The following is a 25,690-nucleotide window of genomic DNA, read 5'->3' on the forward strand; positions in this document are numbered from 1 at the left end:
GTATGATCAGAAAATGGCTGTAGAAACTACAAGGACCACAATCAAGTATTTGGTATCTATGAACTCATAGTTAATATATTCCCACGTATGCAGTGTTCATATAGAAGACGATTAATAAACCTCGACTACTTGATAAAAGTGGGATTATTCATGTGATCTGAAAATGTGAAAAGTTGTACGGTTAGATACTTACAAAGTATGTCCGTACTAGATTTCAAGACTTCTGACCAAACGGAATAAATGTTGTGGCATTCTTTCTTATTATACTATATACACTGTAGTCTTTGGGCACACATTGATGTTAAGACTATTCTTACCTATTCTGCCTCAACTATATTTGATTTCACTTAGATTTTCCAAGTGTCATTTACAAAAGGTCACTTTTAGCTGTTCATATGTTTCTTTAGCTGGAAAGCAGAGCACTAATTATAAGCAGTTTCACTAGATATTATCTTCATTATTAGTTTTTATATATTGTTTCCATGTTTTGATCGCGTTCTTCTTGATTCCTCTGGAGTTTGATTCATTCTCACAAAGAGTGCATTTCTCCAGTTTTGGTACCGTGGGAAGGAAAGACACACACAAAAAGCCCCTGTCCCGGATCATTAGGTCTTTTAAGGTCCAAATCCGGCTGTTGGTTATCTGCACAGCTCCCCAGTGGGAGTCAGCCTGATCTATATTGAAGGGATGAAACTGTTCCCCACTATCGCCAAAGCCATTAAGGAATAGATGGGCCAGAACTGACTGTCTATAGGTGGCAGGAGTTCTGGGGTATCGGTTTATACTGGCTTTACTTCCCCAGGGTTCACTCAGAATATATTGGTAAGACTAACAAGTGGCTATTAAGAGCACTTTTAAAGAAAGGTTTGAGTCATTCCGTCATTCAGAAAAATGAGATATCAGCCCACTGGTGCGAATTGATTGTTGTCATCGGCGGAAAACATATTAGTTTGTGCTTTTCAATAGTCTTAGCTTGGAGGGGAATACAGTTCAATTAAGAGTGAATGTGTTATTTCATTGCCAGCGGGACGTCTGTTCAGTGTGGTGAATTCTCTTTTTAAGCAAATATTCAATATCTTTTTGGCATTGACCAAATTGCTGTTTAATGGCAGCCACGCTACATGAAATAGATTAGTCTCTGCTAAGAACAGCACATTCTTACACAACAAATATTCAACTCTTCTCCATTATTGAACGACTTTAAAAGACAGCTTAGTTTCTTTTAAATCCTGCATGTAAATGATATGTACAATAGGGCTGCAACTCGATTTAATGTCCCGATTTATTGATGGTTTGATCTATAAAATGTCAAAGGATTAAAAAAATGTCCATCTCAGGTTCTCAAAGTCTGAAGTCTTTAAATATCTTGTCAGTCCAAAACCGAAAGATATTCAGTTTAATATGATATAAAACAGAGAGAAGCAGGAAATCTCCACATTTTAAGAGGCTGAAAACGGCCTATTTGTTTTGCATGATTTTAACGTTTAATTGATGTCATCAATCCGTTTCAATTTCTCAACTCATCGTCGCAGCTCTATTGTGCAACAAAAATCTCCAACATTTGTTTATCATACAGTTGTAAAATGCTTCTCGACCGACCGCTTCCCACCACCGAAAGCTCGAGCACGTCTCTGTTCAGGGAACATAAATATCCGCTGCAAATGACCTCGTCATTGATCTTTACTGTTGGATGAATGGGCATGAACAGATGGACTGACTCATAAACCAAAGTATTGGACACATTTAAATTCTGGCCTGATGATGGCACTAGATGAAAAATGAAGGGATCTCCCAAAGTTAATGCAATTCATCCTGTGGAGGATATGAATCCTATCCGATAGTTGCCATATTCCTGTGTGGGACAAAGTGATGGACGAACCGACCGTCTGTCTTTGCCATCCCCAGAGCAACGACCCCGGCAGCACTGATGGAGGATTAATACAGCAACGTGCAAATAGAATGACAATTATGTATCGAGAAACTGAAATATTACTTTGCCCCATTGATAAGTGTGTGTTACAGTCAGGAGAAAGTCCCCCCCCACACACACACATTCATTAGAGCAAATGGAATTAAGGGGATTGGAGGCATAATCTTCTTCCCCAGTGATGTGGGGGAACCAAGCTGTTAATTTCCCGCCTCTAACTACTCCAACTCCAAACCTCCTTGCTTTGAAAAACGGATAGAGTCTCTCCCAGCACATGAAAGATTCACAACCCTCGCACGTCACATGCCATTAGTCGTCGTAGACGTGTGTCTGAGCGTCATCGAAATATCCGCTGGAAAATATTCACGTGTTGAAAGCACAGGTATTGTATCTGGATGTCACGGAATGGATGTTTTTTTAGTTCCTCTCTGCTTCTCCTCCTCTTACCCAGTAATGACTAGGGAAATATAAGAAGAGGATGACTGTACACAAGTGTGTGTGTGTGTGTGTGTGTCTGCATATGTCTCATCTTCCAAGTTTCCCGGCTGTAGAGTGAAATAACAAAATATCAAAGTACCAGGTTTGTCCAGGTCACGGTGTTATTTTCCCATCGCTGTTGTAAACAATCAAATATGTTATTCCCACAGCCATGCATTCATTTCTCTTTGAAATGGATATTCACCTATTTAAATGCACACAGAGTGAAAGGACAAGTGAAACAGAGGAGTCACACACTAGCATGCACACACACACACACAAATACACATCCAGAAACCACAAACACATGCACACAAGTTGTTGTACCAATTGATTCCCTCTGCAGACCTAGCTGTGTATTGAACTCCCTCTTTTTATTTGCTTATCTCCATCGTCTATGAATTATACATACGCGTCCTGAAGTTTATGAAAGTTTCCAAATGTATTCCCCTGGCAGAAAGGGACCAACAGCAGGACTCGAGTATCCCAAACGTGAACTCCCAACAAGTTCCCTGAGAGAAGATTATTAAACGGCTGAAAAACCAAAAGAACCAAACCGCTTTGTTCCAAAATGAAATATAAAAACAAACAAACATCAGACACTTTCCACTTACTGGTGTGCATTGATCGCTGTCTAGAAGGAAAAACGTATTAGTGTTTGCTCTTTCAATATTCTTTGCAAGAGGAGGTGAAAGAATACCGCTCGGGCTAAAAGTTGTTATTGCTGCGGCAAAAGAAAGTCTCCTAAACCTGCTCTGCTCTAAAGTCTGGAGATTCAGGGCTATTTTACAACTACTTGCTCAAAGAAGAACCTTTTAGAAGATCCTGCAAAACTCAGCATAGATTCCTTGACCTTTAAAAATGGCAAAGACAAGTGTAGATGCACGGTGGCAGGGTCTTCAGATGACGCTAAAAGGGAATAAAGACAGTGAGTGATGGGCTTTAGAAACATTCCAGTCACACACACACTGTCCATCTTAAATCTCTTCGTGCAGTATCAGCAAGTTCTGCTTTGTTCAGAAATTGCAGACTTTTATATATGCGTGTGTGTGTGTGTGTGTGTGTGTGTGTGTGTGTGTGTGTGTGTGTGAGACAGACAGCAGAGACACCTTATGTTTGGCTTTAGATTGGCAGTTAAGTCTTACTTCCAATGAATGCCAATGAGACATCTGTCCAACATCTGTGTGTGTGTGTTTTGTGTGTGTGTTGGCAAGTACAGGGTCTTCCCTTGCTGTCCTCCGCTGTCGGGGGGAAATCAATCTGCCTGTCAGCCATCTAACACCTTCCGCCTGTGACTCTACCACTAGCAATACCTGTGTGTGTGTGTGTGTGTGTGTGTCATTCTGTCAACCTCTGTCTATCCATCCTCCCATCGGACTGTTGTGCTTTTTGTCCGTCTGTCCTTCTTTCTGGTCCCCGCTATCTGGTTTGTGTCTTGTCTTGCCGTTTCCCAGCGTCTTCTCTCTGCTCTTAATCTGTCGGCCATGACACCGATGTTAAGAAAATGACAACACATTGCATCACCCGTTTCCCTTTTGTCTCCTCTCGGTCTCATTCCACATTCGGCTTACCAATTATTTACCACTTTTGCTTCTCTCCTCCGTTCTCGTTCAGTCTCAAACTGTTTGTTTGCTTCTATCACATTTCCGAGCCAACAATATGTCGACAATGCTGCAGTTGAATTTGAACACTTGTGATGACAACCTCATCACATCCCAGATAATTATTAATCACAGCGCTCCCGCAAATAGTGTGAAGCGTTTATAACTCTCTTCTACATAAACTTCCCAGTAAAATGATACATGAAGACACAAAGTAGATGAGCATCCTCACAGCCTGCCTTCTTTATTGTACCTTTATGTGTTTCTGCTAGTGGGCGAATGAATTGATTGTGATAATAAATATGAAATTAAATTGAACAGTTAATTTAGAAGACACACAGTCCTCCTACCTTACAGTTCAGTCTGCTGACTGTAAAACAATGAACACAGAACATGTCAAACATTTAATCAAAAAGCTAAGTTTTAGCACCGCTCTAACGATGTCTTTTCCTCTCCTCCCTGTTCGTGTTCAGATCCCCCAGGTCAGCTACGCCTCCACGGCCCCAGAACTGAGCGACAACACGCGCTACGACTTCTTCTCCCGCGTGGTACCGCCGGACTCCTACCAGGCCCAGGCCATGATGGACATCGTCACGGCGATGGAGTGGAACTACGTGTCCACGCTAGCATCAGAGGGCAACTACGGAGAGAGCGGCGTGGAGGCCTTCATCCAGATCTCCAGAGAGACAGGTAGGAGCTCACGCTTTCCTGATGTATGTTTGCCACTGATGTGTGCACCAGGGGTTCTCAAGCTATGGTTCAGAGACTCTCAGGGCGACATGGGACATCTTCCGTACAATTAATCTGATCTTTATAAGACGGACATTTGTAATCCCAGGTTGCACTTTTACTTATTCCATGATCAATGTGAAGTTTCAACATTTAATATGTCATCTTCAAATGTTACCATCTCTGTCCTTGGGGCAGAATGTTATCAGAACAGGGTCAATGGATCAAAAGATGTTTCTAGGGCTGTACAGAATATATATATATATATATATATATATATATATATATATATATATATATATATATATATTAGAGCTTCTATTGAGGTTTTCAAATGAAGCTTTGAATGTGTTTAATCATATTTTATGACACTATCACTCTAAAGAAAAAGGGAAAAATCTTTGAACAATATCCTCAATTTAAATATTTAATCTCTCTTCTAGTGTTGAGATATTTACTGTGTATCTTTTACTCCTGTGTGATGCCTGTCTGTCTGTCTGTCTGTCAGGTAGTCAGACGGTCACTTCATTAGACCAGACGGCTGAAACTCAGCACGTCGGTCTAAATAATACGGCTACCTTCTAATCCTCCCTCGGGGCTTAGATATCATGTGTTCACTGTGGCACTGGGGGCTGTACGTTCGGTGTAATGTTACGTTTTGATAGTTTGATTATTGTCTTGGGGCCGGTGTGGCAGAGACGAGGAAACGACTCATGCTTTTGTTTCGTCCGGCACACAGACGTAGTACTGCCTCCCGTAATGGGAGCGTGCAGCCACTCCGACGGCCGGGATTCGGCGGTATTACAAGACTGGATGGAGTGGCGCTTTTCAGTTGGCATGCTAGTTTCAGTAGATATCTCTGCAACACAACACAGAGACGTCTTTGACACCAACACACTGTTAACTCTTCACAATCTGTTGATGATGTTAGTTTTTTTTTTAAAGTTTTAATTCTGCCTCATCTTACACTGGACCAATATTTCCTCCCAATGTTGTTCATTTGGGAAATAACTGCACATATCTTTTTCCAGTACATTTTGACTTTACTATGCAACTAGAATCTAATGCTACAAATAGATTAAAAAATATATTATTGTAGCCTAATCTGTATACGTGCAGAACTATCGGGTTCAAACGGAATGAATGGAGATTATTCATTCCGTGCGGCATTCGAATGTTGATTTAGAATTTGAATGTCAACAATATGAAGGATGCTTTGAAGCTTGAAACTATTCGGTACAGCCCTAGGTGTTTGCATATTATAGAAAGTGTTCCTGTTTTTATTAGAAATATGGCGAGGAGAAAAGTGGCTGAAACAAAGTTTCAAACTCTTTTTGTCTGTGGCGGAAACACTGAGCGGAAGCCTCGACTGCCAATATACAATACAAAACTGCCTGTTAGGATACCACTGTTGTGATACGCTGTACATAGTGCACTTAAAGATACGTCACGCGATCGGTGGCTTTCGCCTGAACATGGAGGGGTCTATAGAAATCTTTAGCGAAACTCCAGTGAAAATTCACACTTTTGGTAAATTGCAGGCTGCAGATTACAGGCTGACAGAAACTAAACACAGCAAACATTCGATGGACATTTTTGTAACAATGCAAGCCGATTTAAAAAAATAAATAAAATAAAAATAAAAAGATTGCTGTGTATTGTGCCCTCGACTGTATATAAGTGGGTGTAGTCGCCGTGACATCACGTTTTTTTTTAGGTTTGGGGGTTTGACGCCTCGAGTTCTGCATTTCGGTATCGCCGTCTTGTTTTTTTGGAACCAGAAAGGACGCGAGAGGATTGGAGCACAACCGAAGTACAACCCAACACTGAACAAGATATTTTTTGATAAACAAATGATCTTTCATAGAATGAAAACCCCCTGTGAACGGGTTAACGCCCCAAACATCGTGGTAGCGAATTATAAGGTAAACACGACCTGTTGCCTACCTTTACTTTAAATGACATTAGAGCAAATTAGAGTCAGAGATGCAGAAAGGGAGAGGAACACAGAGAGATGGATCCCTTGTCTGTTTTGATGTAAGACTTAAAAGCATGGTCCCTGTGGTCCTGGAAGCATCAAGTTTGGGTGAACGCTGCCTCAAATCAGTTTATGAAATCCTCCAAGTGATGTTGACGGATCAAAATGCTGTCGGTTTCCCTGTTTACGTCTCAAATGTTTGTTGAAAACGCATCACGTTGGATGTTGACACATATTTGCAGACTCGGGACTGAAGGCATGTATTTTAAAAAGAAGTATCAGTTGAGGTCTTTCTATTTTTCTATTTGTGTTGCTCTCTGTTGATCCTTTACTCCAATGTTCCCCTCTATAGCTTTTTTTCCTGCGCTGATTTAGAGATGACAGCTCGTATGTTGCTGCTGTCTATGCGTCCGGCCCCGTCTTTGTGCGTGTTTGGAGCTGGCTCGCCCCAGGGCTGTGTGCTGCAGCACATAGATGTTTACTGTGGTGTCACATCAGTGTGTGTGCCTGGACGTGCGTTGGTGTGCGCCACTGGAAAGGGTCAAGCAGTCCTCAGCAATGTGTGCATTTGTGTACCGGGAGTCAGCTGATCTTGCTCTATCTTTCCCTCTATCTGTGTCTGTGTGTGTGTGTGGGTGTGTGGGTGTGTGCTGTGACAGCAGTCAGTCAGTTGTTTACTCTTCTGCTCTGCTGATGTGAAGAGAACCAAGAAGATGAAGGGACGGGGGAAGAGGGCTGAGGAGGGGAGAGGAAAAAGTGACCGAAGAGAGAGAGTTTACAGTGTGTGTGTGTGTGTGTGTGTGTTTATAGTTATGAATCAAGCTGTAGAGTGGGAGAAATAGATGGGGAGAGACAGACAACAGAAGAAGAATGGGACAAGGAAGTGGGAACAGCGACAGAATAATGATAAGGGTCCTAATATAGATTCACAGCAGCCCACACACACACACACGCACACACACTTGAATATATATACATATAGTGACACGGGTGGACGTCTTTAGACACACACACACGGAGCCACAGGGAATCTCTTGGTGATTGTTTTGTGATTGCAGTGTAATGATTGCAGCTTACAAGGCACTCTGCATACTGATACCAAACATCCATAATAATTGCTGCGTAATCGTTCACTGATGATTCTTGACAACGTGTGGGTGTGCGTGCGGGAGCGTGCGCATGCATATTAATCGCAAAAAGTTTTATAATAGGAGCTCAAGTCTTGTGAGCATGAGACGGGGGTTACAGAGTGTGCATGCTAGGGTGCTAGTGCAAGTTACAGGGGTAATTTAACTCTTGTAGTCATGTCTCTCTGTGCCTGTCTTGAGCCTTTTTCTTATTTAACACACCGACAAAGTTCAATATTTACCTTTCCGATGCAGTGTTTGAATCGGAACATGTCCTACTTATGCTGCTGTGTTTGCTCCACTCCCAGTTGGGAGTTATACAGAAAATTCTGCCCAACAAATTGTTCAGCCTCAGCAAAATCTTTTTGTTTCGAAAGCACTGCTTTGAGGAAAAGTTGAAATAACACACCATACCACATTTTTTTGTATTGGCTCTGAGTTCACTTCAAAAGTTTTACCCCCCCCCCCCCCCGTTGATCCAGCAGTTCAATTGTAAAACATGTTTGCAGTTTGCTCAACCGTGCCTGCATCCTGAAATATATTCGCCATGACTTCTGCAGCGTACACAGCCTGTGTGCCGTCACCCCCAGCCATGGCTTTCCAGTCATGCAGCACTAGTAACAGACACAGCTCAGTGAGCATGGGCCAAACATGTTTACTCATCATTAGTAACTGTTCACAAACCTGGTGCATAATTCAACGCTTTTTTGCTTTTGCACACAATAAGCCAGCATAGATCGGTGATCAAAGGTTAATGAACAAAGGCCAACATGGGGAGGGAGATTGGCCAAAGGTCATGCAGGAGAGTAGTGGGCCATTAGTAGTGGTCAAATGCGCATCATATCACATGTGCTGTCTCTTTTCTGACACTATTGATTCCCTGGAGGTATTTTCATCCACTGTCCCTTCCTTCTCACAGGTACACCACCGAGCAAATCAGATCTTGTAGTCTTAAATGTTCTCGTTCAGTTGCTCCACCTCCGCTCTTCTTCACGATCGACGGTCTCCCTATGCCACGTGCTCGGAAATCGCAGCATATGACGCTGAATATTGCAGCGCCGAGAGACCCATGGGTTCTTATATCGAGCTGCGCGTGGAGCATATGGATCGCCGTGCTATAAAACAAGAGGTGGCAGTATACTTACCGAAAGGAATCTTTTTAAATCAAGTCACGGCCCTTTCTCCTTCCCGTACCCTTCCTCACCTCTCCACGGAGTCAGTGTGGGATTAAAATTAGCACATCTACATTCAGACACACTCCAGACAAAGGAGGAGAGGGGGGGTGTGTGTGTGTGTGCTTATGGGCGAGAGTGTAGGTGACTTTTTGGCAATGAGAAAGGCTGTTTGAGGAAGTGTGTGTGTGTGTGTGTGTGTGTGTGTGTGTGTGTGTGTGTGTGTGTGTGTGTGTGTGTGTGTCAGAGCAGTCGCCTCCCCCTGTCACTGGCCGCTCTACAAAACTCTGCAAGGGAAGAAAATGAGCGGGAGAAAAAAGGGGCTGAGAGAAAATAATTAAACGTTTATCTCCAGATTCATTTAATTAGTTCTCCGGCTCCATACTAATCTCCCGCCTTTTTTTGCTTAGCTTTGCCTCTTCAGTTCGCTTTCAGTCCACTCTTGCCCTCCACAATGGAGTCGGCCCTTGTCATTATCCAAGTCTTGCTCCCGGCTTATTTTGTTTCATTCAGACAAGAAGAATCATATTTTAATTGAAAGACATTGTGATCCATAACACTCACACACGTGTCTATTTATACGCATGTATGCAGTATTCTTAGACCTCACTGGGAAATCACTTAGCTTTGCATTATAGAACTTAAAGAATGTATTATTATTATTCATGAGGCCACTGTGATGATTAAGTAACTCACAGTTGCGGCACCATTCTTACCATATAATAATCTTAGGAAATGAATTTGATTACACTACATTACAACATGCATTATAAATATAATGATATATATAATATGCTTGTAATTAAAGCGCTGAGACACAAAGACTGCTCTGTTTTACATTTTGTGTGAGTTCTTAAAGGTAGTTGCTGTGATTTTATTGAACACACAGTTCTCTAACACACACAGCCTCACAACAACAAAACACCCAGATCCATGCTCAAGAAGCAGAACTACAAGGCACACAAACACACTCTTTCTAACTCACACTCAGCTGACAATGTATCCCCCTTGGGTCAATTTAGCTCACTGTTTCGTGTCCTTCATTACGCTCCTCTCCCAACTTAAGACTGACTATTCATCAACACACACAAGAGAGCGCAGGCATCACATCAACCCATCCATTTGTAACTAATTACACCAGCCTCGGTTTTCATTTCAAGGTGAAGCTGTCTTTATCCTCCTCATGAAAGGCCCCCAATCTCTCAGTTGTGTTTATGATGTTGGTTTTGTGGTCTGCTCGTCCTTGTAAAATTGCCATTTGGTAAATCCGGTATTCCTAAAGCCTTGTTGTATTTGTACATCTCTGTGTTTACTTTTGTCCACGGTGAGTATATTGATTCTGTTGCTCAGAGTGAAACGATACAGTAGTTGCTTTCTTCGCCTTGTTAAAACCATTTTTGTGTGAAATATTGATTATACTGAAGGGATCATTTACATCTTTCCAATTCCCCACATTCTATTATATTCAGGCTTATGGTTAGCCTTATGTTGCCAATTGACAATGTCTACGAGGAGTTAACAGCCCTCTGTGGATGGCATTAGTATTGCCAGAGGACATGTAGAGATGGTAATTATTACCTGAGCAGCTCTGTGAATTTCATCCCATCCAGCTGAAATGGACATTTTTAGTTATTTCCCCCGTCACCTCAATAAGTCCGACGGAAATTACCTTCTCTTTTCCAGAAAACTCTGGGGTCGCCTGCGATTCTTTCTCAACCTGAGAAACCACCTCAGTACTTTAAGCCACGTCTCAGTGATTACTAATGGTAGGGAATTGAAGGAATAATTAGCTTTGCCTCCCACAAAGCAGTTTTGCTGACATGCAGAATGTTACACAGCCGATTTCAAGGCCCTGTGGCTACAAACATAAATTTGCCTTGTTTGAAACCTAAACTTGCTTGCTTCAGCTCAGAGTACACCGCCAGCCACTCACAGCGCAAAGTTACATTGCAACACAGACTGCATGTATGCTGTTGGCCACGTTTCAATGTGCATTAGTGCCTGTACTGTACAGTGTATGTTGCTCTGTGTCCCATTCGGCTTCAATGGTTTTCTTGACAGAGGTGAGAACTCCTCATATTCCCTAATGACGGCAGGCACTGGGCAGAGAGACATACAGATAGTGGGAGAGAAAAACGGTGTGTCTGTGTGTCCTATTTTTCGTCCCCATTTGGCCTCTTCGAGTCCACCAAGAGATCAGGCAGAGGAAAAAATTCAGCCAGTTGCTGCTAAGCCCCAAAAGTAATTTCAGCAATATTACTGCACCAGTTGGTACACAGAGGTGTGTGTGTGTGTTTGTTTGTGTGTTTGTGTGTGTGTGAATGTGTGTTTGTGTATGTGTGCATTTGCTGGAGTGTGAGTGATTGTGCAGCTTATGTTGGCAAGGTGTATGTGTGTTTGCATGGATGCCTGTTTGTGTGTGTTGCTGTGTTTTGTGTCTGTGTGCTATTTTGATGCGAGTGTGTGTGTGTGTGTTTGTTTCTTTTCTGGGAGCAGGAATATGCCTGCACTACTTAAAAGCACTTTCAAACCCTCTTCTCCGTTCTGCTCCAGTAACTTTAAGTTTTTTTTAAAGTTCTCTCTTTCCTTCCGCTTCTGTTTTTTTCTTTCTTCTTTTCCCTTTTTCAAATTGTTGGTCTCTGAGGTCACGGTTAAGATGAATGACAAGAGCCAACGTTGGCTGGCACTCTGCAAAGAAACCCCAAGGTGCTTTGAGAGCTCCATCCCGAAATATCTCCGCCCCTAAAACGCCAGACAAGAGGTCAGATAATGTATGCATGAACACACACGTATACTGCTTACATATGACCACAGACATGCACATTGGCATAACAAACCGGAAGAATTTAAACTGGTGTTGTTAAAAGCGTCTCCACTGTAGAAAGTGTAGACGTCACCAAATATTTCAGCATGAAGGAATCAAAAGAAAGTGTATTCGCAGCACAAACACACACCTACAGAACATACAGATACTGGGACATGATATACTCTAATTAAGGCTTACATGTATTCTATATCTTCACTTCCTCTCATTTAAATGAAATCCTCTTTCATTGCATCTGGTAAAAAAAGAAAAACAGTTTCCACCATAATACAAACTGTCACTTGGATGATTTTAGGAAAAGGCTTAGCGTAGCTTAGTGGCTTTAAGCTCGAAGCGTCATTTGTAGGAAATTAGATTTACAGTCAGTGATCAAAGCAGAATGTAACTTTGATGTTTTCAAAGTTGCATCTCATGATCACAACCAAACCATTGTATGTTGGTGCAAAAATGTGGAGAGAATTAGACTAGAATTTTGCTCGGCAATCAAACGGAGGAACATGAAACCACATGTAATAATGATCATCGGAAACACTACAAAGAGAGAAAACGTTGGATCGCTTAGAAACCAGATGCTGTTGTTTCTTTGTCTTAACGTCAAAGAAGAGAAAAATACTATTGGTAACTTGCCTCGGTTATTAATAACTCTTAACTCTTAACTTATCCAAATTCAAACAGAAGGCGTGTCGGGCGGAAATTCAGCATCCAGAGACTCGGTGTGAAAGTTGTGAAATACTTAATTTGCAGTTATGTACAAACATCTTTAACACAGTTAGCCAACATTTGGTGAGCGATTTAGATGCAGTGTGGCAGGAAGGCAACTATAACCTCTCATTTTGCATTATTATTAATTGGACTAAATATTTCACCACATCACAAAATGCTCCAGCTCTGTCAGATTATTTGATCCCATCAAGCACAATACATACAGTGCACAGAAGGGCTCAAAGCTGCCTTGACCAGTGTGCAGGTACAGTAGTTGTTATATTTAGGCAGTTTTAATCAACCTTTTGAAACCGAACAAATCATAACGGCTTTGAAAATGGAGACACCGCACGGAATTATAGTAAATGGAACATAATTAATACCATTTCATAGACCTGTTTTTTCTTTCTAAGCACAAATCAACCAGCAGTTTGTTAAGCATAAATGAGAATGTTGGGTAATTACCATGTACAGTGATTAATGCCTTGGTTTAACACCCCACATACAGCAAGCTTGATGTAAATAAAATAAAAAGCATCACAATCTCTTCTAAAATGAGTCCTGGGCTGCGGTTCGAATAGTCTTTTCTGCTTAGGAAGGTTCTTTACTGATTTTAAAATGACCTGGCAGTATTAAGTGGCAGCCGGGACCCGAGCTGTTTGAATTCTCCAAATGCTAAGGAAAGGTGCTTCAACGCTTCCTTTCTCCTTTAGCACAGGAAACACTGGACCATCCAGGAGATAATGCCGTCCCACAATTACTTCCAAAAAATGTCCATTCAGCCCTCAATAAAATCTGCTGCCACTGTTTATTTGTAAACTATGGATACGTTGAAATCGTCCTTCTGAGGAGGTGCATTGCGTTTCAAAGTGGGATTCTCTCCCCGTGGTTGTCGTTATGAATTCTCCTTCAGATCTTCGGCACAGGCTGGTGAGCTGGGAGTGGGTTGGGCAGAATTACAACTGTGTCGGCCCTGTGATTGCATTGTTGCTTCGACAACGATCTATGTCGGAATCCTAGAATTCAGGAAAAGTAATTGATGTACTGCGTCCGTCTCGTTGTCTTCTTGTTTTGCTCAAACCAGTTTCTTTTATATTATAACTACGATCTGCTTAGCTCCCTTTTTTTTTTGCCTCATTGCTCTGCGACCCTCGTTTCTTTCCACTACTCTATTCCTGCAGTGGAACTACCAGCTCATTGGGCTAAAAGCTGCTTTAATCACAGTTAAACTGTTCTAGACATGCTCCAGCACTTGTCTTCTTACATATAATTCTCATTTCCTCTTTTCTGGAACAGTTCACCCTCTCTTTTTTCATTTTCTTCCCACATATGATCTCTCTGTTCTCCTTCCAGACTATCCCTGCATTTGTTCCCGGACTTTAAAGGCTCACAAAATCGTACTCACACTCACACACTGTGAAATGTGACACTTCTTTCTCAAATAAGATTTCTTAGATCTGAAAGTCTCCTTTTTAGTACAATAAAGATAGTGGGGAAAAAACGCCCTCAGCAGAATCACCGTGTTTAAAGGTTTTCACAACTTTTGTAACTTCTAAATTGAAAATCAGATAAGAATTTTTTCACTGATTTTGTTTTATTTTTTATAATCTGTAAAACACTTTTATCTCGGAGAAGAAATGGCAGAAGATATGTGATGAAACGCTGAGCTTAAATCAGATCTGAGAGCAGACGGTAAACGTTTCCCCTGAGGGCCTCCAGCCTTTTGTTTGCATCCTTGAGAGCTGTCATTTTACCCCTTTAAAGTTCAACTTCTGTTTCATATTCTACCGTTTTAGAGAATTCAGTGCAAGGAAGGAATAACAGAATAATTAGGTGCAGCGAGATGTAAATTCATAGGAACTGCAAGGCTAGAAAACCCCCCACGGAGTAGTCTGAAAGTTTGAATGCACAAAGACGGATGGATGATGTGATAGCTAAGTATTACTATTGTTTGTGATTGTGTTTTTAGTAAACTGAGCGCGAGAGGGACGAGCAAGGAGGAGCTTGCACGAGAATTGACATTGCGCCTCTTGTGTGAACCTGGCGTAACATTCCTCCAAACTTACTAAAGAGAAACTGATCTCTCTTCATCAGCTGCGACTTTTTGATCTGAATCCTGCTTCACACCCCCGTACAATCTCAGACTCTGTTTTAACTCGCAACGAAATCTCAGTTGTAAAAAAGAAAAAGCCAGTCAAAGTGGTGTGCTTTTCTTACATCGGGTGCCCTGATATTTACATCTAAATGACTGTTGATGGTGACAGAGGAAGCGCAGACCCAATTATGCGATAGAGTTGGCAGTGGAACCTGAAAAATGATGGGTAATGACTGAGGGTTGGAGGCATTTTCAACACTCCGCTTTAACAAGCGTAGCTTGTGTCTCCGTAGTTCGACTCTGACACAGTAATTTATTCCCACTCCGCCAGCACGGAACCACGGATTTAAAAGTTTCACTACTTCCCAAGCCTTCCCCATTTTTCACTTCAGAATGAAACTGTTATTATTCAAAAGAGAAATGGAAATGTATGCAGGCTTAGACATGGCCTTATATCTTCACTTAGTTTTTATTCTTTTCATCCCTTTGTATTCCCTTTTTTTCTCCCCTGTCTGCTACTGTTGTGTTTTTCATTATACGGTTCTGGTGCTGCAATGTGTGTGGTTAATTTGTCTTGGGTGAACATTGCCTTCCTGTTTCTGAATGTCCTTTTTCTGTCTGTCTTTCTTTACTGAAGGTTCAGACGCTATGAACGTGGCATAAATCAGTTTATATTGATCTGCTAATCAAGTGTTATACACCGGCGTAACAGCAGAGGTAATCCACAAGGAACAGGTTCAGTGTTGTCATACTGCTCAAATACATTCTTCTTAAATGATTTTCTTTTTTGATGGGAAGATGATGTATTATTTTAAGATCAGTAATATGTAAATATTGTTGACATTAATCTACATGCAGCGTTGTCTCCTCATCTTTTGACCGCTTGTGCATGGCGTTGAGCTTTAACAGCTGGTGTTCGCACCTAAAAATATCTCCTTTGGCATGTTTGCAATGTGCACTCACAGACATCAAAGGGAGACGACAGTCATGAGAAAACACACACAAAGATAGACTGAAAATGTAACACCGTTAACGCTTGATTTGAGTGTGAACATGCGAGTGAGAAATTCATAGATGGACACTTAGAATACCGTCTCAGTTTCATGTGAGAGAAAGACAAACTCTCGCTAGTTCAGCCTTTGCTTATGAGTGCCAGTCATCACAGGGTAACAAGAGATCACATAAAAAAACATAAACCTAGGTTGTTTTTTTTTGTATTTGACCAAGCCATCAGTGCTGTCATGTTTCTGGTCAGGGCAGCCATAAAGAATGGGAGAAGAGACAATTAGAAGAAAGGGCTAATAGGAGAGAAAAGAAAGTAAACGGGCGAGAGAAATGTAGAGAGGGGAGGAGAGAAAGATTCAAGAAAACCCAGAAGTCTTTTACTTACAAACATGCATCCTAGTGCGCACCAATTTGTGCAGCCCAAGTTCAAGAAAGCATCCAGTCAATATCTATCTTATGCTCTTTCTGTGTCACACACACACGCACATGCACACTTACACTCGCACACACACGCACACACACGCACACACACACGCACAGTAAGCACCTATTTCATTGCTATATTCAGGTTCATCACTTAAACATTACAGGTCATGAAAATGTCACCTTGGGTTTAAATTATTGCAGCATCTGCCAAGCACACTGTGCGTCCCTCACAGCTATACACATACAGTATGTTAACTATTAAGATACGGTTAAAAAGTCAAACAGAGGTGAACATAAATATTACAGTGCTATTTTGAAGCCGTTCCCCTTTCTTCCACATCATAATAAATCTCTCTAAAACACATGGCAGATGTCCATGTAAAAGTGTATTTGTGCAGAAAGCACTTACCCATCAGCCCCGTTAGGTGGAAACGAGGCCAGATAGGAGGCAATAAATTAATACTATGTCGACTCAAACCTAAAATGGCTTGAATTACTCAATGCCTACTGTATTTAAATCTGGGATAGGCAACCTAACTTACCTAAACCTAAAATAAATTGCCTACCCTAGTTTTGAAAGAGAGGACAATGCGGCAGATTTCTTCTCATTGACATTCAAAATGAATCCAGTTTTTAGCATTTGCTAACAGCTGACAGGAAGTTAAACTTGGACCTAAATTAAAATCATTTGCTGCCGACACAATCCCAATTAAAATGGTCCATTCAGTTTCTGACGGTGTGTTCACAAGCTGGTGGGAAGTTCCAAACATCTGGGACTTCCATGTTGGATGCCAAACCTGGGAGACAAATGATAAACAAACACTGGCAACCTGCAGCTTCAGCTAATTTAAAGCAATTCTACTCCAAATCTTTTTGAAACATTCAGCCGAAAGGTAGCTATGAAATGTTTGTACCCTGCTCTGTCGTGAAAAATACTGCAGCATACCATAGGTTGTACAGAATGTTTTTAAATGTAGTCCTTCAGTTGACATGTAATAAAGGTACATTCACTTGTCTAGAAAGTTCCTCTTTTTAAACTTTGAATGTAGCCAGAAGGCCTTGATACTATGGTCAGCTAAAAAAAAAGAAAATATTTGGTCACCATGTGGGACATCAGTCAATATCAGCAGCAAGCTCTCTTCTTGTTGCCATGGTGATTTCGATTACACGAATAGTGACCTCTTCATAAAAATTCAAACAGAGGAAGCATGCTCCGGCTTGTTTGTTGGAACAGAAAGAAAACTGTGCAGACACATTTTTTGTTTATCTTATATCGCCACATTTGAATACAAATGAAAGTCGGACAGAGTGTCGGGTGTTCCCGCTCTTTTCTGTCTCTTTTGAACCAATCCAATGAATTCATTCCTGACTCGTTACACACTGTATCATACATGTGAATTGATTATTCTATATGTTGTGTAAAGATGTGGGCAAACTTATTTCCCCCCTCATTCAAACTTTGTCTTTTCTTTTATTCTTCTTGTTTTGAACTTTTGAGTGTTTATTCATGTCTTGCTGTTTTCTCTAATGCTCTTTCTTCATCACCTTCTCTCTCTCGCTCTCGCTCTCGCTCTCGCTCACGTGAGATTTCAAGGTTAAATTGTTCACAAATTTAATTAAAGAAATACAGTATTCCTGTTTGTATGCTTCTCAAGTCATTTCCATGCACGTAACACTAGAGCTGGTATTGATATTGAGACTGCCGGGCATTCTCATTTAAACTGTGGGTAAATGTATTTTCTGGTATATTTCCGGTTTTATTTATTGGACAGATGGTCAACCAAAGTACCTACAGACAGACATCCATTAAAAAAATCTAGTTAAAATAAAAAAGAGATGAGCATTACTCATGCATTGATTTTTAAATCCATTCCTCACAAATTATTTATTCAGTCGTTTGGTGGAATTCATTATTTGTATATGTTTTTTTGGATTTGGCTGCTGTGTTGCTATGGCAGCAGAAGCAGCGAGGTGGAGGAATTCAGGCAGGGAAGCAGGGGCGGGGCGGTGGAGTTTGTGGAGGAGAAAGTTTATGATGTCAGATTTGGTGTCCAGCTGATTATTTCTCGTTGCTTCCATGGAGGTTTCTTCTCATTTTTACTTCCCACACACAGGAGCATGCTGGCAGCGTGGTCTGTGTGTATATGTGTATATCCACTTTTGAATGTTAGACCCTCAGACATTTTGGCAAAAAGCAGGTTTTGTTTAGGGTTAATTCAAGGTAAGATTTTAATTAGAATGAGCATGTAAAACAAGGTGTGCACCTGTTCCTCCATGAGGCTCCGACGCTATTTTGATTTCATGAGGAAGAAATTACAACGACATGTTCTGCTCAACAAGCAGTGTTTTGCGGCTTGTGTTGCCTCCAAGTGTGTGTGTGTGTATATCTGTTGTGGTCGATGCTGTACTCACAATGGACATGCCTCCGACTGTTCTTGCAGCATAGCAAAATAGCGGAAGCTTTTAATGAAAGAGAAAAATATATGGCTTTGTTTCTCTCGGCTGTCCTACTTTAGTTTCACCCTCAGCTCTTTTTCTGCAAGTCACTTTCTGTCTCTCCTGCAGACAGTCTGCGGTCGCCCTGTGTCCGTCTCTTGACCTTTCCTTTCTTCTTCGCACACACACACATCGATACATGCATCTTAATCTAATGATGTATTTGCCTATTATGAAAGATGATGAGATCTCATCTCAGCGGGTCACATTATTACCTGTGCTCTGTGGTATGTGTGTTTGTTTCTTGATCTGTGACTGTGTTGGACAGCAGGTACTTGCATTTGCAACGTATACTCGTAGGTATAAGTGCGAGCAACAGCAAGCTAAATGCAGTGTTTATAATTACCGTCCCATACTGAAGATTTTGGATTTCAATGACAAACAAGGAGCCATAAACCAATTAGAGTTTTCTCTGTTGTTGTCACTCCCGATCGCAAATGCAGTTTGTATGGGCACATCGTTGGAATTTGTGTTTCGTTTGGAACTTGTAATCATATTATAAACCATGAGCATGGATGACTTGCTTGTTTTGAAACCCTTGAATGTTTCCTACTCAAACTTGTTTTAAGATCCTGAAAGATGAAAAAGATGGAAATGACAGAACGAGGCAGATGCGAGGCAACACTGTGGTCATGCATATTTGTGTGTTTGTGGCTCGCACATGAAAGGGTGTCTGAATGTATGTATCTGTGTCTCCCTTTGCCTATTTTGATGTCCTGATTAGCAGTGTTTATATTTAGATCATATTAATCCGCTCAAAGTCTGCATTCCCCAAGGCACTGTCACACACACACACATGCACACACACACACACACACACACACACACACACACACACACACACACACACACACACACACACACACATCGAGTCATCCCCTCGTCCTGCTCATCAACTTTGGGACATAGTGAGGGAGAGTAGTGAAGACGAAGCCAAATGGAGCTTAATGAAACCCTACAAATTAAAAGTAAGGTATTAAGACAAGTATAGGTTTGAAATGTGCTCTTTTGCTAATTTTCCATTCTCCAGAAGTTTTTTGGCAAATTCTAAGCTGTCGAGATCATAAGAGGGAACATTCAGATACTTTTTGGCTAACAGGCAGATATGTGGTGTATTAGGGTATATCTTTTTCATTCAGTTCTATAATTGAAAAAGCAGATGGAGGTACTGAAGTATCGAGGAAATGGGTGACACTAAACTTTAGGTGAAATTCAATGGGTTCTTCCTGGTGTGTTTAGAAGCAATGCAAAAGTGACGACACTAAGAGCGGACGATGCCTAGCAAAGGACGCCCAGTGTAGATCAAACTAACAAAGTAACATTTCTCTTCTCTCTACAGTACGTACACTTCTGTCTTTACATAATCTTACGTTGTGACTGGATTGCTCCTCAGATTTGTGTTCTGCTTGCTGAGCAGTTTGGTTGTTAATAAATGAAGATGCACTAAGACGTCCTCTCTGAAGCTCACACTTCTGATCTCCTGATATGTGTGTGTGCGTCCCTTTCTTAGTGTTTGTCATTTTTGTGCAGATGTCTTTGTGTGAATATACATATATATATGCATTTACGTGTGTGCATACTGCATGTGTGTAACAAATCCCTGCAGTGTGATGGCCTTAAGCCCTATGTTCGCTCTGAAGAGACAAATCCAGAGGCTTAGGCAAATTACACACACTTAGACCTGTGCCCACACACACACACACACACACACACACTCATATCTTCTCTGTCACTTTCTCCTTTGCTGCATCGTAGGCACACCTGCGTCTCTGCAGCAGCCTCTTCCTCTCCTCCCCTCATGTATTCTCTTTCTTTCTCTGTGTCTTTCTCCCTCTATTGGTTCAAATATGTTATTTCTCTCTGTTTATCACCCCCTTCTCTCTCAGTTGAGGCACTCCCTCTTCCCTCTCTGTCTGTTTCAATTGTTTGCAGTCATAGATTTACTGAGGCGCAAAGGCAGAATGGCCTCCTCATGGAATGGATAGGTCGATGATTTCGGAAACGCCACACTGAGTGCTAACACACACACAGATAACATGTAGACCCTGCCAAAGCTTTTCTGGCTTATTGCATTATACCTCCTCCCTTATGGAGGGAATGACCATATGTCTTCATGTGGCTACACTCGTGGGTGTGTGCGTTTGCATGCGCCCCGTGTGTGCATGTGTGTTCCATGCCACCCTGCGATGTGTTATTTCCCGCTGTGTGCATGTGTCCGTTCCAGCAGGGAGGAAGGCTGCCGGCAGGTTTTGGTGGAAGGATGGTAAGCTGTGGACATATGAGTGAAGTGTCTTCTCTCCCTGGAGCTCTTTGCTACTCTTTTTGTCTGGCTTTTTTACTATCGGTGATGTTGATATGTGAGCATCCTGTGTCTCTGACGCCTTAAAATCACAATTTTAGTTTTCAAACTGTAATCCTACGACGTTTATTTTATCTACTTTTGTTCACTGGGGCGTAAAGTTGGAGGGCCAATGAGACTTAATTCCCTTGCTGCAACATATTTGTCATTTTATTTTATTACAAAACTCTTTACGACTGTCTTAGTCAAGTCTTATGTTTATGATCAAAGTTTCACTTATTATTAATATTCTTACATCACATTTTATTTGTATAATGTTTGGTTAATAAAGTTTTTGGGATTTTATTTATTACATTTTCAGATACATTTTCAACATTCATGAATATAATCAGAATTATAACCATACAACATCAAACAGAAGTTTAACTTCCCCTTGGACCCACTACGTTGAAAACCTATCAACATTACTGCACTATGTTCTTCAGAATGGCATTTGGAATTAATTTAATTCTCACAATCAATGTATTCTGCTGTAGAGTAAGAGATTGGTTATTATTGTGGGAATTCATTGAGATAATTCAGGTAATTCAGCCCATTTTTATAGCAGCTAATCATAGAAATATTGAGCTATTAACATTACTGTTGGTAATTATTGTGTTTCACAAAGGATTTTACATAATGAGCCCCTTCAACAACTATCCTTCAACTAATTAAACTGCCTGCTTTCGAATGAGCCTAATTGGTTGTGCAGCTGTCTGTCCAACTGCCAGGCACAGACAGTTAGATGATCACTCTGACTGGAAGCCATAGGGATGTAAAGCGGAGGATCATTATCCCGCTCCACTATATTACTGTTCGGCAAGCTCGCACAGAAGGCTGTCAGTATTAGTTTTCTCTTCTTTCTTTTTTCTTTTTTTCTATAACAAATGGAGCAACAATTTATCTCATAAAGACAGAACTTTCTGAATCTGCTTCATTAACAACTGAACCAGGGATTGCTTAGGTTTTTGAAAAATGATAAGGACGAATGGTAGTTCTTTTCTGGCATGAATTATTTCAGTGTCATTCAGGCCAGAGCTAGATACAAACATTCTTTTTATTTTTATTAAAATATAGGAGACATGCTAAATATATTTCTACTTGAGCCATGACTCACAGCTTCCTATTCTGGGTGTTTTTATTGTGTGAGTGAATTGGCGTCCCTTTCATATTTGGATTTTGCCTTTGTGTACATATATATTCTTTTTATTTTGGGTTTGAGCTGTAAAAATGAACTGAGGTCCATCTCCATTTAAAAAGACTGGTGATGATCAAAGATCGTGTTGTGTTTTTTGCTGATGTAATGACTCGGTTCCTCTGTAGGAATCCTCCAAGTTTCATCTCATCTCACAAAACAGATTTGAATTCTCCATACAGTGAACACAAAGTCCGCACAATTAATCACCAGAGCAGCCCTGGCACACAAACGGAGGCAGTCTGATCTATTATCAGGAGCAGATGTGGTAGGCGTTTGGTTTCAAACACCTGTGGTTTGCCTGCTGCTTCTCCTGTGTGCTGCGGCTGCTGCATTTTGTCTTACTAAACCTACAACTCCATATCTGAAAACAATATGAGTGGAAGACGGGGGAGCAGAGGGAGGAATCGGTAAGAGGAAGACAGATGTAGAGAAAGTGGAGCAATGTGGGGAAGGAAGGAATGGAAATCTCATCACCCCCTACACTTCCTCTCTCGGGTTTACAGTACGAGCCGTGTAGACGCACTAGCACCGCAGTCAAGTGCAGGTGCTAGTCGGACGATAAATGGAGCACGGACGTTACATTCCCCTTCCAGCAGAATGCCAATGCAAATCAATTTCAGTATATGTTAAATAGACCACAAACAATCAAAACCTGTCTCCAGTTTCCAGACATAACTCGTATCTAAACCTTTTAATCCATCAGACCCATCTATAGAAGTATACAACCTTTTATTCAGAATGAAGTCAGCATATTCTCAATGACCAAACGTGACACTGATTTAGAACTAAACAAGATTTGTGCCATTTCCTTAAAGTAGAATCAGCTTCCTTGCTTTCTGTTCTCACTTGGCACGTGTGTGCCGACACATTTTTATGTCCAAGTCGTCGAATACGTCAGAGTGGTCAGTGGCCCTACGCTTCAAACTTTGACGCACTACGACGCCTCTAGCATCAGTTTTGCATGTGTGAGTTTCTGCTCTTTACATGTATATACTGTCTTTTCAAAATAAGCTTCCATGTCTACAGGAAACAACTTGGTTAGGTTTATGTATGAAAATCTTTTTTACACTATCTTATTTATTGTCGCTAAACTACGGCCTTGTATAGCGTCATAGTTTGAAGGGTTTGACTCACTAAATGGCCTTTTTTGACGACTTGGGAGTAATAACGGGCTGTATATGCAGTTTGCAATGATAATAAGGGCATATTTAGGCCTCAAAACAATGGGTCATTGCCTTTTCCAGACAATAGGCTAAAACTAAGATTGTATCAACCCTACCTAGCTAATCAAGCTAACGTTAGATCAACGAGTTGGTTAAAAATGCCGTTTCTGGTTGATTTAAAAAGAAATATATATTTTTCTCGTTTTAATATAAGAAACCTCTAAAGGGGTCATAAATATGTACTTGATTCATGTTATACCAAAAGACTGAGGCTAAAGCTGCATCTCCAAGCAAAAAAGTTAGCAGTTGATGAACCATGTAGAAGACATGGAAAAAGGAAACAACATTGAGCTTGTAAATCCAAAAAGTCATGTGCCTTTGTTCAGTTGTAACTACATGGTATAGCTTGGTTGCACCTATATCGCACAAAACTAGTACTGAGCTATTGACCTCCAGTGGAATGAGCCCTTTCTCTTTCTCACAGTCAAATTAGCCATTCACTGTCAGTCACAGACTGTGGGTGGAATTAGCTTCGTCCTTGACTGACAGCAAGATTAGCTTTGTCCTATTGATCTACAGCACTGCAAACCTTTCCTCACTGATTTATACTTTAACAGCCTGTGGTGGGACATGGTCTATGATATACTGAATCCCCTAAATACTGTGGACTCTTGGTGCACTCAAGAGATCAATCTCTTTAAAAGCAATCATTCCTGATTGATATCACTTATTGAATTTATATCAAACACAGAGGTGACATGGGAAAGCTAAAGCAGCGGATTTTTTGTTTTAAAACGGCTGAGATGTGAATCTTCTATGATCCCAGAGGAGTGTGATGACTCATCACCTGCCCACTGTCTGGTCCACCACAGGTGTGAACTGGCCTATAAATGTTATGGTTACACCTGCTGTTCCAACCAGCAATGAGAAAACATGACATCATACAATGTTGTTGAGTCTTCTCGCTGCTCGCTTCTCTCCAGTTTTCCCAGTTTGTTGTTTCTCATTCCTCATGACCCTCTCTGTTATCTCCATTTTCTCTCCCCGTCTCATATTCGCTTCATGGTTTTTCCCTTTTTTCTTATATTAGCTTCTCTGCCTATTGCTCTCTCAACTGTAGTGACCCTCATAAAATCTGCTGCCTTAACTCGTGCCAACCTGAGTGCAATAGACCTCTAGGGCAACGGAGAGTCAAATACCAGGGATCCGACACTTTATTAAAATGCCAGTATGTCTCAACAGGGTCAGCTGGCTGAGTGAAGTCATAACATTGACACTTCACATAACCTATACATTTCTAATGAGGTCAACAGAGAAGAGCAAGATGTTGTTGCTGCTATTAAATACATTTTGTTCTTGGAAATTGGAGAGAATTTGGACACTCTGACTAAAAAGTAGAAATGTTATTTCTATTGGGTACCATGTGAAAAAACAAGCAACTTAAAAGCAAACAGATGTTGTGATTACATGTAGTCAAACCCACATCTTCATCAGCAGTGCGATTGTTTGAAAGTATCTGTCTTTTAAAAAGGTTGCTTTTCACTATCAAGTCCAGAGAAGCTGTAGATTCCCACTGCAACATGAACACAACCCCAGCACAACAAGGTGTCAGATATGCACTTAAGCAGCCTGCAGCTTAATTACCAAATGGGATAAAAAACCCTGGATGTAACATTGTCTTAAAAAAAGCAAGAGTGAAGACGAGGCAATGGTAAAGTCACCATCTCGTGGCCACACGCAGTGTGTAGTTCATTAGAGAGTTACTCTCTACACTGTTAGGGCACATTCACACTGACAACAGCACTACGGCTGAACAACCTTAGCCCCTCTGCTGTGTCCGGACTGCTGCTGGGTACACACAGAGGATGAAATATGAACCAGGAAGTCCAGTTTGAAGGTTTAATCAACCTTTAATATGTTGATAGTTTATAGACCTTCAAGGTAGGATTGTAAACCTCTGAAAAGTCATCATAGTAACATTAGCTTTCTCCTGCTCCTCTTGATGCTTGCAAGATGACCTATCCAGTATTTGCCCTTGTATGTGTGTGATTGTCCAGGAACATTTAATGTTGGAAAGTTTTGCGGCAAACAGAGACACAATAAACTTATGTTCTAGAATACACTGTTTTTTTCATAGTCCTCTGTGATGGCACTCCTGTCACAGTAGTGTTGTGGTATCATTAAAAAAAGGTCTTCACTGTTGGTGCCAATGCCCTTAAGTTCAACACACACCAGTACCTCACAGGGGACGCATCATACAGACAGAAGAAGAACACGGCAGTGCAGCTTGCAGCCAATCAAGGAAGGAAATGCAATAAAATACCTTGTCAACAGGGTGTGGACCATTAAAAGTGCAGAGAAGAGTAACTAACCGGTTGTCATTCCACCTCGCAGCACAGTTGTTGTGACTCTGCTCCACTCTGAAGTTAAAG

At 41.1% G+C, this 25,690-nt stretch overlaps 1 protein-coding gene across 5 annotated transcripts in view; it reads left to right on the forward strand.

Annotated features, from left to right (window-relative positions):
- grm8a (glutamate receptor, metabotropic 8a) overlaps positions 1–25,690 on the forward strand; it is a 205,696-nt gene that overhangs the window by 75,517 nt on the left and 104,489 nt on the right. For all 5 annotated transcript variants that reach the window (XM_029462254.1, XM_029462253.1, XM_029462256.1 and 2 more), the window contains exon 2: positions 4,479–4,695. In XM_029462254.1, the coding sequence (XP_029318114.1) occupies positions 4,479–4,695 (217 nt within the window). The remainder of the gene's footprint in view (positions 1–4,478; positions 4,696–25,690) is intronic.

This window comes from Cottoperca gobio, chromosome 23, assembly GCF_900634415.1.
Source record: "Cottoperca gobio chromosome 23, fCotGob3.1, whole genome shotgun sequence".
NCBI lineage: Eukaryota > Metazoa > Chordata > Actinopteri > Perciformes > Bovichtidae > Cottoperca > Cottoperca gobio.